Source organism: Eptesicus fuscus, chromosome 22, assembly GCF_027574615.1.
Source record: "Eptesicus fuscus isolate TK198812 chromosome 22, DD_ASM_mEF_20220401, whole genome shotgun sequence".
Lineage (NCBI taxonomy): Eukaryota > Metazoa > Chordata > Mammalia > Chiroptera > Vespertilionidae > Eptesicus > Eptesicus fuscus.
In genome coordinates, this window is record NC_072494.1 from 22,903,340 (window position 1) to 22,918,676 (window position 15,337).

Consider the following 15,337-nt stretch of genomic DNA (forward strand, 5'->3'; position numbering starts at 1 on the left):
TGTTTTATTCACTGCTGTACCCCGAGCACCAGTAACAAAACACAATATTTTTTGAATGAATAAATGAGAGAAACGCACAAGTCTTCTCGGTGTTTACAGTGGCCAGCATAGTCTCAAGGGAAATGAGTTCCTGTGTTCCTACTGCTTCTTAGCTAACGGGAGGGGAGACTTAAAGTACAACAGCCATTGGGATCTACCAGATTCTATTGTCATCCAGTTGGCAGAGGCAGCAGTCACAGTTGTACAAGCGGCAAACTGGGCCTAACCGGTTTGGCTCAGCGGAGGATAGAGCGTTGGCCTTCGGACTGAAGGGTCCCAGGTTCGATTCCCGTCAAGGGCATGTACCTTGGTTGCGGGCACATCCCCAGTAGGGAGTGTGCAGGAGGCAGCTGATCGATGTTTCTCTCTCATCGATGTTTCTAGCTCTCTATCCCTCTCCCTTCCTCTCTGTAAAAAAAAAAAATAAATAAAATAAAAATCAATAAAATATTTTAAAAAATAAAAATAAAAAGAGGCAAACTGGGTAGGTTCGCAATGACTGCCAGTACTGAATTGGACTGGATGCTGATGCAGCTTCTGTCTTGGCGTGAAGTGCTGCCTCCTCTGGGTGGACAGGTAGTTATCCATCCTCTCTGTTATCAAAGGGACACAGACGGTAGTCAGTTCAGATAAACGTGATCCATCTGTTCAGGGCAGCCTGACCCTATCTGTTTGGAATAGGGTCCAAGTGATTTAGGCAGGCTAGGCTAGCTTGTGCTGGTTTGCAGGCTGTGACTGGGGCCCTTCCGTCCCTGCTGCTCTCATTCCCTGTTCACCCACTTTACTCTAAATTCACCTAACACCTTCATAAACCCTAAGCAATTAACTTTCCTAGCTAACCTACGTCCTAAGCCTCTCTCTGCATCGTTTTTCTCCTTCGGTTCGGAAGCCCCCCATTTTAATGACATAATTGCCCGTTCTTTCACGTATCTTACTGTCTCCTCATCTAGTTCGCACGTGCTGAAGGCCACCTACAGTCCCGTGTGGTTGACAAAGAAGCACCCCCTGACAAACGCTTCTGACTAGCGCTTCTGTTTTGTTCCCAGAGGGTCAGTGCGAGCGGCAACGATCCTCAGTTTTAGAAGCGGCTTCCGCGAGTCTCCAGAAGAGGCACCCGTCTCGCCAGTCCCGTGCGGGGCGCCTCTTCGGACTCGCAGGAAGTTGTCCGGGTCCCATACCTGCCGCACATCGGATCGCTAGGGCAGAAATGGAAAGCAAGCTGCCGCCGCCGCCGCCGCCGCCGCCGGCGTCACGACCCGCTGGAGCCCAGCTCCCCGCGCACCGCTCCAGGGCCGGCGGCGGGGGGGCGCTCTCGCCAGGCCGACACGCGCGCGGAAAGGGGCGGGGCTGCCGCGAGCGGTGGGCGGAGCCTGGTGGCTGCCGGGCCACCAATGAAATCCTGAGCCGGCGCGGGGCGTGCGCGTGACCCTGCGGAGCGGGCCGCGAGGCTGGGGGCGGAGGGGCCGGCGATCGGGCGCTTTATCTTAAGTCTGCGGCCGGGCTTGCGGCGCTGCCGGCCTTGGACCCACTGAGAGCTGCGCGGAGCTGACCTTCCTGCCGGCCGCGCTCTGACGGCCTCCCGGCCCTGCCTTCCTTGCCGAGGTCCCCGCTGCCGGGCTCCGGCCCCAGGTAATGCCCTTGCTCCGGATCCGATCCTCACTTCCCGCCCGGGTCCACCCACCCCGGCCGAGAGGAAGGGGGATAGAGGCGGTGGCTGCAGCTCCGGCCCCGCGGGCCGGGCCTGGTCCTGGGATCGGGGGCGGAGGAGGCGGCGGCTCCGCCTGGGCAGTTTGGGTGATGGAGAGGGCGGGAAAGTTACCATCGGGCCCCCGGTGGCGGGCAGCATTGGAGATGGCTTTGGTGTCCCACACCGGCTGTGGCATCTCTCAAGTCGGTAGTAAAGAAAGTTATAACGTAGAAGACATTTTACTCCTCCAAAAATGCACTCTAGAAGTCAGCTTCTAATTGATTGAGGGGGAAAAAAAACCCAAAACAAAAAACATGTGCGAAGGGATGAATGACATTTCAGTGCATCTAAATTTGCTTGCCTTGGCACCAAAGCCTTCAATGAAGCTCATCATTTAGTCTTAAATATTATAATGTAATTAAGTTTCTGTGGCTCTTAATACTAACAGCCACGCAGCTTAGGTGACATGTCTATTTAGAAGTTATTTGTAAGGAAGAAACAACTAGAAACTCTATAGTCTGTATGTGTATGTAGATTAAGTTTATTGGCCACTTCTTAATAATTAAGTGGCTGCCATCTGTTTAAACTGCTTTTCTATTTTTCAGAGTACTTGCCTTCCTCTTGACATAGAATTAAACTTGAAACCTTTTCCCCCCCTTGCTATAATTTAGACGGTTTGGATGAGTGACTTGTTAGGGAAATGTGTGTGTTGTCTAGACATGAGAATGGATTTTGGAAGGAGCTTTGAGACATTCAAGAGTAATCACCTAATAAAAAAAAAGTAATCATTTAAAAATACATGTGTCTCAATACATCACACTCGTCGAACTCTCAAAGATTTCCCATTTCTCATTAGCATAAAGGCCAAATTACGGCTGCCACTCTTCCTGTCTCCAGTTGATTTGGGGCCACTTTTCTTTTGGCTCTCTGGGCTCAAGCCACACGGGTTTTATTTTTGTTCTAAGAAAGCCTCTTTCTCTTTAAGATCTCCACCTCTTAGGCACTCTTCTCTCCCTTCCTCCAACTCCTCCTATGCATCCTTCATTATCAGCCCAAATACCACTTCAGAGAACCAGTCCTGTCCTGGTGAAGTTCTCCCAGCACTCTGTTTTCCTTAGCTGCAGTTAATTATCCATTGTAGTTAGCTGCATTAGTTCCTTAGATGCTTTGTTTCCTCTACTAGCATGTACGTTTCATGAACGCTAGCTAGTCCATCTTATTTATGTCTGCATTCTCTAGAGTCTGGCCTAGCACCTGGCACAAAGAAAGAATGAATGAGTTGGAGGACAGAGGAAGGAACTTTTGAATAGGAAATCATTAAATAGGGACGAGTGCCTGTTTCCTTTGGGAAGGAAGTGGAAAATGCTTTTAATAAATTTATTTTTGGAATTTATCACATAAGATTAGTAAATATGGTGACAGTACAGATGTTTGAGAACCTGTCTGTGTTCTTTAGTTTTGCTAATTGGCTGAATGACCTAATTCTTTGATGTGTAAATATTGTGGGATTGTATTGGGCAAATCTATGCTTTGAAGGAAGAGGGAGAAATTTTATGTTTTGGATTGTCAATTTATCTGCAGTTGTTTCTCCCCTCCGCCCCACACCCCTTCCCCCACTGAACCCGGGTGTGATATAGCCAAGTTCTTCACTGAGAGTAGGTGCTCAATATTTATTTGTTTTATGGATGTATATAGGTTCTTTTGCAAGCTTTATTAATAGGAACATTATAGGCAGGCTAAAGTTGACACTTATTTTAACTTGGTTCATTTGTTTCTCAAATCAGTTCTTTTTGTTTTGCTTTTGTTAAACGGAAAACCCCAGGTCCAGTATGGCAACATTTTTGCTGAAAGCCCATGATCCCAAATCTAGATTTAATACCTGATCTGATTGCTGTTTTGATCTCTCCCAGAAACAATCTTAATCTACCTGATAAGACCCCTGCCTTCCCCTACGGGAAGGTGTCCTTGCCCGAAATAGTCCACTCTTAACTTCTTAGTACAACTTATCAGAGAACCCTTCTAGTTGCTAATGAGATGCTGTCCAATTGAATCGCTTAATAAAAACAATTAGATCTTCAGATTTACTCAGCTGAATTTTAATACTTTTTTTTCATTTTTTAAAAAAGACAATCAGAAATGAATACAATAACTGAAGTGAAAAATACATTAAGTGGAATCAACAGCAGATTATTAACACTTTACTAAGCCAAATTAGATGCTATTAAACTGAATATTACAAAACCAATGCATAGATTAGATTCTTAAGAAATAATTGTTTAATCAGTGTGTTGTATTTTAAAATAGTTATCTAATCAGCTTTATGTCATCTTGGGTATAAATGTTTCCACTGCTACTTACTTAAGGCTATGTGACTTTGAACAAGTTTCATAGCATTTCCAAATCTTTTGTGTCTTTTAAAATGGAAATGTTAAGTGAGATATGTGATGCACTGAACCTGGTGTCAAGCACAGTAAGTGTTATTGACTTAGTAAAAATTAATGCCTGGTGTCTTCATTGCTGGATCTCTTGCAAGACTAGTCTTATGATCAGTGTTTTCACTTCCTCAGCTCATTTTGCAACCCAGTCCAATACATTTCTTTGTCCTTCCTGAAACTAACTGTAGAAGTAAATCACAGCTATTAATGTCCCCAAATTGTGAAATATTACCATCCTTTTTTTCTCCATTTAAAATACTTATTGATTTTATTTTTTTTAATATATTTTATTGATTTTTTACAGAGAGGAAGGGAGAGGGAGAGAGAGGGATAGAGAGCTAGAAACATTGATGAGAGAGAAACATCCATCAGCTGCCTCCTGCACACTCCCCACTGGGGATGTGCCCGCAACCAAGGTACATGCCCTTGATCGGAATCGAACCTGGGACCCTTCAGTCCGCAGGCCAACGCTTTATCTACTGAGCCAAACCAGATAGGGCTAAAATATTTATTGATTTTAGAGAGAGGATAGAAGGGAAGGAGGGAGGGAGAGAAGGAGAGAGAGAGAGAGAGAGAGAGACTTGGATTTGTAGTTCCACTTATTTATGCATTTATTAGTTGCTTCTTGTATGTGCTCTGACCAGAGATTGAACCTGTAACCTTAGAGTATCGGGACGATGCTGTAAACAAATGAGTTACCCGGTTGGGGCCTCCATTTTTTGGTCCTTCTTAAATTTTCCTTGATACTGGCCATAGAGTACATCTTGAATCGTCTAACTTGATTTCGAACATTCCGTGCTTCTAGTTCTCCTAAGCCTTGCTTTTTAAGGGTTCCTTAATTCCCTTATGATATTGGGGGAATTACTCAACCACCTGTAAAATGGGATATTAGTACCTGCCTACCTGCATAGGTGGTTGTGAGAACTACATGAACCATAGTGTAAAATTAATATTAGTTTTATTATTTCCTAGGTGACTTCTTGACTTATGGTCTCCCTGGGAGACCTCCTTCCTGTGCCTTGGCCTCAGCTGCTGCCTGTATATACTGATGAATCCCAGATTTCCATCTTCATTCTGAACTTGTGTGTTCATCTGCCTGTTGGTCATCATCACTTGGCTGACCCACACCCACATCATATTAAACTTGTCTATTCCTTTCTCCTCTAAAGTTGCTGAGTTAGAAAACTCACTTGGGATCTGTATTTACAACTGCCTTCTGGATATAGTCATCTGAATATCTCATAGATGCCTCAGATTAATGTTTGTAAATTTATCTCCCTTATCTCTTCTTTCTTCATTTGTTCACTTAGTAAACTCATGTCATTTGATCCTTACTTCAGACCTTTATCATTTTTTGTGTGAGCTCTGTTCTCCCTGTCAATATCTCCTTTCATAGCACAGCTGTCATATTGTCACCTGAGTTATCTTACTAAACGACAAATGTCAAGTCACCCTGTTATTTAAAAAACGATCAGCTCCTTGTTTGTGTGCTAAGTTCCAGACTCCTTGGAATGGCCTCGTAAAGGCCTCTGGCTTTTATTTTTGCCCTTCTGCTTGCTCTGTGCTCAGCTTTATTCCTTCTCTTCCTTTAAGATTTAAACTAAATTGTACTTTCTTCAGGAAACCTTTTCCAATTGCCCCTAAGATCAATTGGCCACCAGGCTGAACTGCCTTCATACTATATGATATCTCAACTACTGTTCTGTAACGCCATGAGGTGTTATAATTACATTTTAATGACTTTTGCCCACTGGATTTTCACTTCTGGAGGGTACAGACTATTGTGGTAATCTGTGTATCCTAGGGCTTGGCACACACCTCAATAAAATGTTTGAAATAATGTTTGAAAAACATTTTTAGGCAAATTGCCTTGCCTTCTGAATTTAAACTATCACAGCCTTCTAAAGATTGTCAAGGTCATTAAAAACATGAACACAGTCTGTACTCGTTCATTTTTTTCCATAGTGTGCTCTCTTTCCATCCTGTTTTGATGCCTGGCAAACTTCTATTTCTTCTTTTGAACTCTGGCTCTAATGCTACTTCCTCCATGAGGACTTGTTTGACTTCCCTAAGTAGTTATCCCTTCTCTTGACACATTGTGTGTGTGTGTGTGTGTGTGTGTGTGTGTGTGTGTGTGTACAATGTAATGGGGTAGACCTCTGTTATTACAACATGTTCATCTAACATCATTGTAGAAAGAGGTGCTTAATATACATGAATTTTATTTTCAGATAATTGATTGGCACATATCTTTTAAGTGTCAGAACTTAAGAAAGATTTTTAGTCTAAATTGCCTTGCCTTCTATTTTTAAACTACCATAGCCTTTTAAAGATGTGCCAATGTCACTAAAACATGAACTTCAGCTAAGGTCTGCTTTGATACAATGATGTATGAGGGGATGCATAAGAAACAACTCCTTTGATCACACTAAAAAGAAAACATAAAACTTCTACTTGTTCTCTCTTTTTTTAATGTTGAGTCATACTTTTAAAGTTTTCTTTCTTTACTGACATTTACAACTATGCTTCTGGCAGTCACTACTTTTTTTTTTTTCTGTTTGAAAATGGGGACAGAATTTACCCCAACATATGGTTATTGTTAGCAGTAAAGGAGATAATGTACACAAAGTTCTTATCAGAGAGTAGAAAATAGTAAGTACCCATTAAGAGAAACTTACTAACAATTCTGATCATGTTTATTCTAATTATTTGAATTGTTTCAGGAGAACAGTCGCTCAAGTTTGAGAGATTTCCAAAGGAGTAAAGGGTATGGCATTTGCCAGCAAATTGTTTTTCAGAGTCTCTTAGGTAACCTAAGGTTAGAATTGGGTCCTGAATGGCAAATGTTGATGAATAGTCTTAAGTTCTAGAACAGATCATTTTTATGTATATACTTACAACTTAAATCCCAAACTAGGTAAATATCCTTATTGACCTAGTTATATAACATCATTATATTTATCATTTAATATTAATGGGTAAAGTTAGAAAGAAAAGGGAACATCAATTCCAGCTGTTGTACTAGCCTATTAATGATTGTTTCATGGACATGTGAAGCACAATTGTTTTATTTTTTTAATGTATGTGAAAATGCTTGGTACCCATTTATTAATTCATTCAACAAATGAGTAGATATATTCCAGTTATAGTTCTAGATACTTGGGTAAAATGGTGAACTAGACAAAATTCTACTCTTCATGGGGATTATAGTCTTGTAGATAGATAATAAGTGCTATAATGTATTGGGTAATAAGTGTTTTGAAGAAAAAGCAAGGTAACGAATAAGAATAACAGGGCGTGAGATTGTTTATTTTAGTTGAGCAGAGAACTTGAATGAAGTGAAGGAGAAAGCCTCGAGGATAAGCTGTGGGAATGAGCTAGGCTTGCTCAAGAAATAGCAAAAGGCCAAAGTAACTAGAGTAGAGCAAGTGAGAGAATTGTAGTAGGAGGTTGAGGGTGCTGGAGGGAGAGGGTAGGTGGTGAGTGGCAGATCACGGAGGAGTTACTAGACAATGATGAGGACTTAAAACAACATCCAATGTTTGAAGGATTTGGAGCAGGGGAGTGACTTGCTCTGACATCTTTAAAAAGGATTACCCTGGGTGTTATGTTAAAAAATAGTGCAGAAGGGAGGAATTGAAGAGAGTCCAGTAGGAGGCTACTATAGTGAGAGGTGGCAGTGGCTTAGACTGTGGTGAAGGTGGTAGATATGCCGAGAAAAGATTAGAATTGGGTATATATTTTGAAGACAGAGTAAATTGGACTTGCTGTTGGATTGGATAAGGGAGATGAAAGAATCAAGGATCACTTCCTAGTTTTGTTTTTTTTAAATCCAGGCAATGATTGACTGTTAGTCCCATTGACTGAGATGGGGAAGGCAGTAAGAAGAATGGAATTGGAGGGAACCTCAGTAATTCAGTTTTGATCATGTTGTGCGATGCCTATGAGACATCTACTTGAAGTAGGCCTTTGGATATGAGCCTGGAGCTCAGAGAAATGTGGGCTGGTGTGAGGAGAAGGGAATTAAAGAATTTGTGTGGTGGTATCAGAGTAAGTGAACTGGTGGTGTTCAGAGGGTTAGATGCTGGAAATCAGAATTATGGACATGGAGCAGTTATTGGTGACAGCAAGTTCTAGGGGAAGGTGTAATAGACATAGGAACAGCTTGCTGGAGACAAGAAATCAAGATTGAAAGACAGGGTATTGGATGGATCTGTGTACATGGGTGATGAAGTGTGGAAGAATTAGTGAGGGGATAGGGAGTGAGTGAGCTGTTCATCTCCATGAATGAGGGGAGTGATCAGGACGACAGCACATACTTGCAACAGGAGAGGTATCAGTTGAGATAATCTGGCTGACCTGGGGAGGAGAGAGGTGACCTGGAGGTAATAGGACACAAGGAGGAGAACTCCCCTTCCAGGTGCTGTGTTAATGGGAGGGCAAGAAAACACTATGGTACACCTCACATAGGATCAGTGTTCCATGTTAGCACCTCGAAACCATGTAGCATTAATTACAGTTTGAATTTTTGACTTTGCAGCAGCTCAAGTTGTTTGCCTAGCTCCTCTCTAGATTGGTTTACTCTGGGTGTTATGTTAAAAATTAGTACAGAAGGGAGAAATTGTCATTTCATTCAGTTCTATTTTAGATGAGTGGTCAAAAGGTCTTCTCTCTTTCCTCCCTCACCTGGGTGAATGCAGTGTCTGCTCACTGGCCCTTTGCTTGCACTCTTGACCTCATTGTGGTCTGCTCTCCATACAGAGGTCAAAATGATCCATCTGTCTAGAGAAGGAACAATTGAGCTGAGCATTAGTATAATTTGCCTCTATTTTTTTTGCTGTAACAGCTATACACTGTTAGCTGACATGCATGGCAGGAGGAACTCAATTTAGACATCACCTCATAATTTTACCATCTACGTGATCTAAGGATTTGGTCAGAATTGAGGTGAGCCATTTTAAGTAATAGTTATCCTTCCTAACATCGTATGTATGACAATAATAAAATGTTAATATTACCTTGAAAACCACATGATGTTTGAGCTGCACTTGAGGAAGTATGTAACTATAGCACTTTATTTACCCTCATTTAGTACATCATAAAGCAAACAAGTAGAATTTGAGGAATGACATGGCTTAATGTTTGACTGTGTCATTTAGCATACAGGAGGTACGTGTGTAGATATCAGATCACTTAATTCTTTACACTTGGTTGTTAATAAAATGTTGGCACTTTAGTGCATATTATCATACTTTTTTATGATGATAAACTGCAGTAGCATTTATATTAATTTTCTAGATGAAGAAACAGATTGAGAGAGTTTGGAAGGTTTACCCAAGTACATAATGATAAGATGGAGCCAAGATGTAAACCGTATTCTGATAGCAAATCCTGTGCTTTTCCACTGTTCCAGTTCTCACTTCCTGCTAATAGAGGAATTTGAGGCCAGCGGCATTCGTATAGACTCTGATAAAAAGGTTTTGTTATGAAGTTAGGATTTTCTTCGTTGGCTCACTTCTAAAATAAGTAGGTGGAATTATGGCAGTGTGATGGTGCAAACTTAGGACTGCTGTTTTAGCTTTTGATGTAAGGCTTCATTCTTTAGATGAGGCTGATGGTTCCTAATTTCATGACAAAGGTCTTTTTCTACAGGGTATCCAAGCTTAATTTTTTTTTTGGTCTATTAGACATCATTTATTTGTCAAACTTGGTTTAGTAAGTATTTTTTTCACCTCTTAATCAGTGCTTTTAATCAGCATGAGAACTGATTTCCCACTGAGTTGATAGACTCATCCAAAAGCAAAGTGACATTGTTTTTGTTAGCCCATATTGTTTTATGTGACAAATGTATAATTTTTTTTTCATTATCGAAATAGTTAAAGTAGTTTTTGCATACCTTTAAGAGTCCCAGGGACCCACATCCCCCAATTAAGAGCAGTTGTAGATCTTATTTTGGAGTAGGATGTGTAAAGGTGTTAACAGTCAAGATGATGCTTACTGGCTTCCTCCTAGCATATATTTTCCTCTTGATTCTCTTAGAGCATTGTATCCTTTTACTTAGGATAATGGGTTGTGGTATTAACTGATACATCCACTTTCTGTATAATGCATGCCTGCCATGCTCCAGGGACTCCCCACTAGATTTTGGGGATTCAAAGAGTAAATACCATGTAGTCCCTGTCTTTGAAGAGCTTATGCTAGTGTCAGAGGGAGACAGCATTGCTCTCTGAGTATAGTAGTGAGGTGTTAGTCACAGTGGGAGCACCGAGGAATGTGAGATGACTGGTGGTGGTCAAAGGAGCCTTAGCAGAGGACACGGGTCTGGTGATTACAGGATAGGCTGTGGAATCCGGTAGTTCTGGTTTTGAATCCCAGTTGTGCTGTTAGAGAATCATATGATTTAGGGCAAGTTAAACCACTTCCCTAACAATATTTTTCTCATCTGTAAAATGAGGATAATACCTACTTTCTAACTTTGTAAAGATTTGATAAGAAAATGGAAAGGACTCAGCAGCACATGGTAGGTACATAATAGCTGCTTACTAAGTCAAAGCTGCAGTTGTTATTACTATTGCTCTTCCTGCTGCTGTGGTTGTGACTCTTACTTTGAAGGGTGAGTAGGGTTAGCTAGATAAAGAAAGGCAGAGGAGAATGTGCTTTCTAGAGACAGGAAAGAGGGTAATAGAAGACATGGTGACCAAAGACATTTGAGGAATAAGGTAATCGTAACTACTTTAAAGATTATATTGAAGTTAAAATACATCATACATGTATAGTAAAGCACATAAGGACTCAGAAGTAGAGTCCGTTTTTAATCCACTTTATCCCCTGTGTAGTTCCTTTTTTAAATATCTGGGTTCTTTTTGCATCTCTCAATCTCTATGGTTTCCTTCCCTGATTTCTTTTCTACTTCTTGATGTGTTACCTCAAGATGTGTAGGACATCTTTCAGAGTTTAGTTGTCTGTTCTCACTTCTCTGATCTTTTCTGTTGGAGAACTAGAAGCTCTTCTGGCTTCCTCTGTCACTGTCACACAAATGCCTTTCAGATTTGTCAGTTGCCCTTATCTCTTTCCTAGATTCCTCTCAATTAGATCTAATTGGTCTCCTAAAAGTTCTACTTGACATCTACCCTTCCATAATTGTTTCATTTGTTCAATTTCAGAAAATATTGGAAGGGGACTGATCTACATTTGTCAGATTTTTACTTTGTCAAGCAGTGATATTTAAGAAAACAACCAAACTCCCATGTACTACATTTCATACAGAAAAGAACAATTTAACCTAAAAGTTTAGAAAGATGGTAATCTTAGCATTTAAAAATATGTAGCTTTAAAACTAATGTAGTGAGTACTTCATTATTTTTCTTTTTGCTTCAGATTAATGAAAATGTAATATATAATAAACACTGCTTTGGAGTAAGCCTTATTCTGTCTTGACATTGATCTGTCCAAAATTTGACTTTGATCATATTTTCCAGCGCTTAAAATGGCTCACCACTGCCTAACAGAGAGAAAAAGAATTCCTCATTTCTTAGGCCTTTACAATTTGATTCCAGCTCTCTTTTCTAGTCTTTCCTCTTGTCATATTTCTCTTTTATCAACTTTAAAAAAGTTGAAATAGTGTTGTTTGGCTTGGACCTGGATTCAGATATGACCCTGTCATTAGCTGTTTGGTCTCCACAGGTTACTGTAGTGAGGAGGAAAGCTGCCCTTGGCCCTTGGGGGCTGCACGGGGGCTGTCAGCTAGGCCTCGTGATGCTGCGAGACAGGCGGTGCTTAAAGCTAGCTCTTGGTGCTCCGTTGAAAACAATTTCATTGACCGTCAACTTCAGAAAAGGCATTCTGTGACCACGATGGGTCAAGACAAAAACAAGTCCATGCCATCATCATGTCTGAACACAAACAAAACATGATCATTGTCCAAGTCACAAAATTTCCAGCATCCTTCTCCCTAGAGTAACATCAGTTAGGGTTTCTGCTTTATCAATTCCAGCTTCATCTTCCTTCTAGGGAGCCTTCCTATAGAGATTTCTTGAGAAACCCAGTCATAGCATTGTCTTGGCTTTCTGACAGCACCCAAGCAACAATGAACCTCTGCTTCTTTGTACTCTCACCCAAAATCACCTAGCCAAGTTCCAAATCCTAAATAAGGCAGTTCTAATACTCCCTTACTGAGTCACCCCACAGTTTCCCATGGTGTGCGTTCCTAATAAACCCACGTTGTGCAACTGGTGTGCGGGTGGAAGGTATTGACAGTAACTATATTGATATTTTTAGAGAGAGGAAGGGAGAGGGATAGAGAGTTAGAAACATCGATGAGAGAGAAACATCGATCAGCTGCCTCCTGCACACTCCCTACTGGGTATGTGCCTGCAACCAAGGTACATGCCCTTGACCGGAATCGAACCTGGGACCCTTAAGTCCGAAGGCCGATGCTCTATCCACTAAGCCAAACCGGTTAGGGGGAGCCTTATTTTTTTCTCATATGGAAACCAGGAGTAACACCATCTGTTTTGCAGAGTTGTTATGAAGATTACATGGGAAAACGGAAAGCACATAGCAGAGTCCTTGCACTTTGTAGATACTCAACAAAAGCTTGTTTCTTGTCCTCTTGTAATGTGGTCTCTTGTGATCTCTTGAACAGGGCTCCTTATTTTAACCCTTTCTTACCCATGAGTGCCCTGTTCTCCTCCTTCAAGACTACGTCCAGATACCTTCTATTCCGTGAAACCTTTACATGATTTTTCTCATACTTATGCCTTGTTCAATTAAAATGTTCTTTAAGAATGAGGGCTATGTTTAAATAAGAGCCTTTGAAACCAGTTAGTTACTTTATAGTGACTAATTTCTTCACATTTGTTATAGTATCTTATACTCAGAAAATGCTTAAACATGATCAAAGTAAAACAGAAGTGAGAGAATATATCATTCTTTTACCTCTAAATATCGTGATATTGTGAAATTTGCCTAAACCAGATACTTGGTTCAAAACTTTTTGCATCTTCTTTCCTAGATAACACAATGGTGGGCGAGGAGATGTCTCTAAGAAAACGGCTGTCAAAGTCCAATGACGATCCTGAAGAAAAGGAAGACCAGGGAAACCCTGCAAAGCAGGCCCCAGAGACACCTAATAATGGTGAGGCTTTTAATTTTTTTTTGAGGTGAATTCATGAAAGAGAGCAAATTCATGTTCTAGAACACTGAGCCATCTCTTTAGCTCTCTTTATTATACATGGATTTGCTGGCAGGCACTGCAAAGATGCAGAAGGGAAAACTATACTGAGAATGTAAAGGAACACCAATTTAATTGTTGGTCACAGCCACCTTAGATACTACTGGTGACACGGCACATCTCATAGAGGTGAGTTTTATTGATGTAAATGGAGTTTGCAATGTATACTTTAATGTAGGATTTATATTACATAGTGTTTCATGTAATGAATACATTAGAAAACAAGCTCTTAATTAATTCAGTGAATATTTTTTGGGTATCTACTATGTTTTAGACACCATTCATCCATTTATTCATTTCTTCAACCACCTAACCTACCAGTAATGATTGGTGCCCTGCTAGGTGCTTGAGGCTTACAGCAGTGATCAATCCTCATGGAGCTCTGAGTTAAATGAATAAGTAACCCTCCGTCTGCAATGAGCATAATTGGATTATTATGAATAAGTACTACTAATTACTCTCTTAACAGATGTAATGAGTCTGAAAGTAATAACCAGGATAACTAACCTAGTTCACTACCGGCTATAAATCTTGGGAGAGGTAGAGAGATTAGGAAGTTTTATTCTTATATTCAAGTCTGTTTAGCACATGAATACAAAGATAAGTATGACAGTACTTGTTAAGGTCAAGGTTTATACTTAAGATTGATAGCTCCAACTGATGTCATTTATTGCATCAGGCTATTTATTTTTGCAATGACATTTGTATAGGTTTCATTTCAACAAGGATTTGAAAGTTTGAGGCTTGTTTGGTTAACAAATAGAAGTGAAACTTTGAGACAAGTTCTCTGGCATCATGAACTTCTTAAATAAAGAAACATTCTTTTGCTTTTCCGAGTTAAATTTAATTGTAAATATGAGCAGCTGGATCCCCAAAATGTTTTAGCTTACATTTGCATAATGAAGTTTATTGATTGCTGTACTCTTAATTAGCTACTTATGAAATATTTGTATTGCATATGGGCTAGTTTTAGTGTGATATAAAATGGGAAATTTGAGTCAATATTGGGTAGAAACATTCCCCTTTCATAATTTAGGGACTGGGTGATAATCCATTTTGTTTGTCTTAGATACAGAAAAATTACTTTTTATTGAAACTTTCTATCACCAGATACAATTTTCTCTATGTCCCAATTTAAAAATGTGTTTAAATTACTCTAATTTCTACATATTTTCAGTACTCCCCATTGTTTAGTTAATATTAAGTTTTAATTATTCCAGGTTTTAGATATTAAAAATTGAATTTTTAAGCTTACTAGTAAATTAAGTATGACCTCCTTCTTGGTTTAATGTTAAGTAATGCTCATCTGAAAATAAGATTGTGTTTCTCTACTTATTTAAATATTTGGTCACTTTGGGAAATAAGCAGGTGGGTAAAATGTGGCCTTTGAGTTTTAAGGACTTAAAAGACAACATGCTACGCCAGTCCATGTGGCCCACCAACCAGGACCCAGAACATCTGCACCACCCGGTAGCTTATTAGAAACATCCCACCTCACATTTACTGAATAAAATTTCATTTTAATAACATTCCCAGACGATTCATATGCATCAAGTTAGAGACATGCATCTTACTGGCAGTTTTCAATTGGGGCATTTATTAAAGTCAGGGCCTTTCAGAGAAACAGAACCAATTGGATATATGTAGATACATAGAAAGAGTTATCCTGAGGGATTGCCTCAGATGGAGGCTGAGCAGTCCCACAGTCTTCTGTCTACACCAGGGAGGCAGTGCTGTAGGCCTAGTCTGTTTGTTTAAACCTTAAGTTCGAAGTACTGAGAACCAAAGAAACAGGAGCAGCATTGTCCCAGGGCAAGTCAAGCAAGAAGAGCCTACGTGTCCTTCCTTTGCCTTTCATTCTGTTCAGGCCCTCCAGCATTGGAGAGGGCATTCTTCCCTCAGTCCACTGGGTCAGCTGCTTCTCTTTTCTGCAAACACCCAGAC

General features: G+C 40.4%; 1 protein-coding gene across 2 annotated transcripts in view; it reads left to right on the top strand.

The window, feature by feature from the left end:
* The first annotated feature begins 1,461 nt into the window (after nt 1-1,461).
* SOAT1 (sterol O-acyltransferase 1) overlaps nt 1,462-15,337 on the top strand; it is a 49,882-nt gene continuing 36,006 nt past the window's right edge. The window contains exons 1-3 of one of the 2 annotated variants that reach the window (XM_054711697.1): nt 1,462-1,668; nt 9,008-9,108; nt 13,175-13,297. In XM_054711697.1, the coding sequence (XP_054567672.1) occupies nt 13,183-13,297 (115 nt within the window). In that variant the 5' untranslated portion in view covers nt 1,462-1,668; nt 9,008-9,108; nt 13,175-13,182. The remainder of the gene's footprint in view (nt 1,669-9,007; nt 9,109-13,174; nt 13,298-15,337) is intronic. The other variant, XM_054711696.1, reaches the window with a different exon arrangement.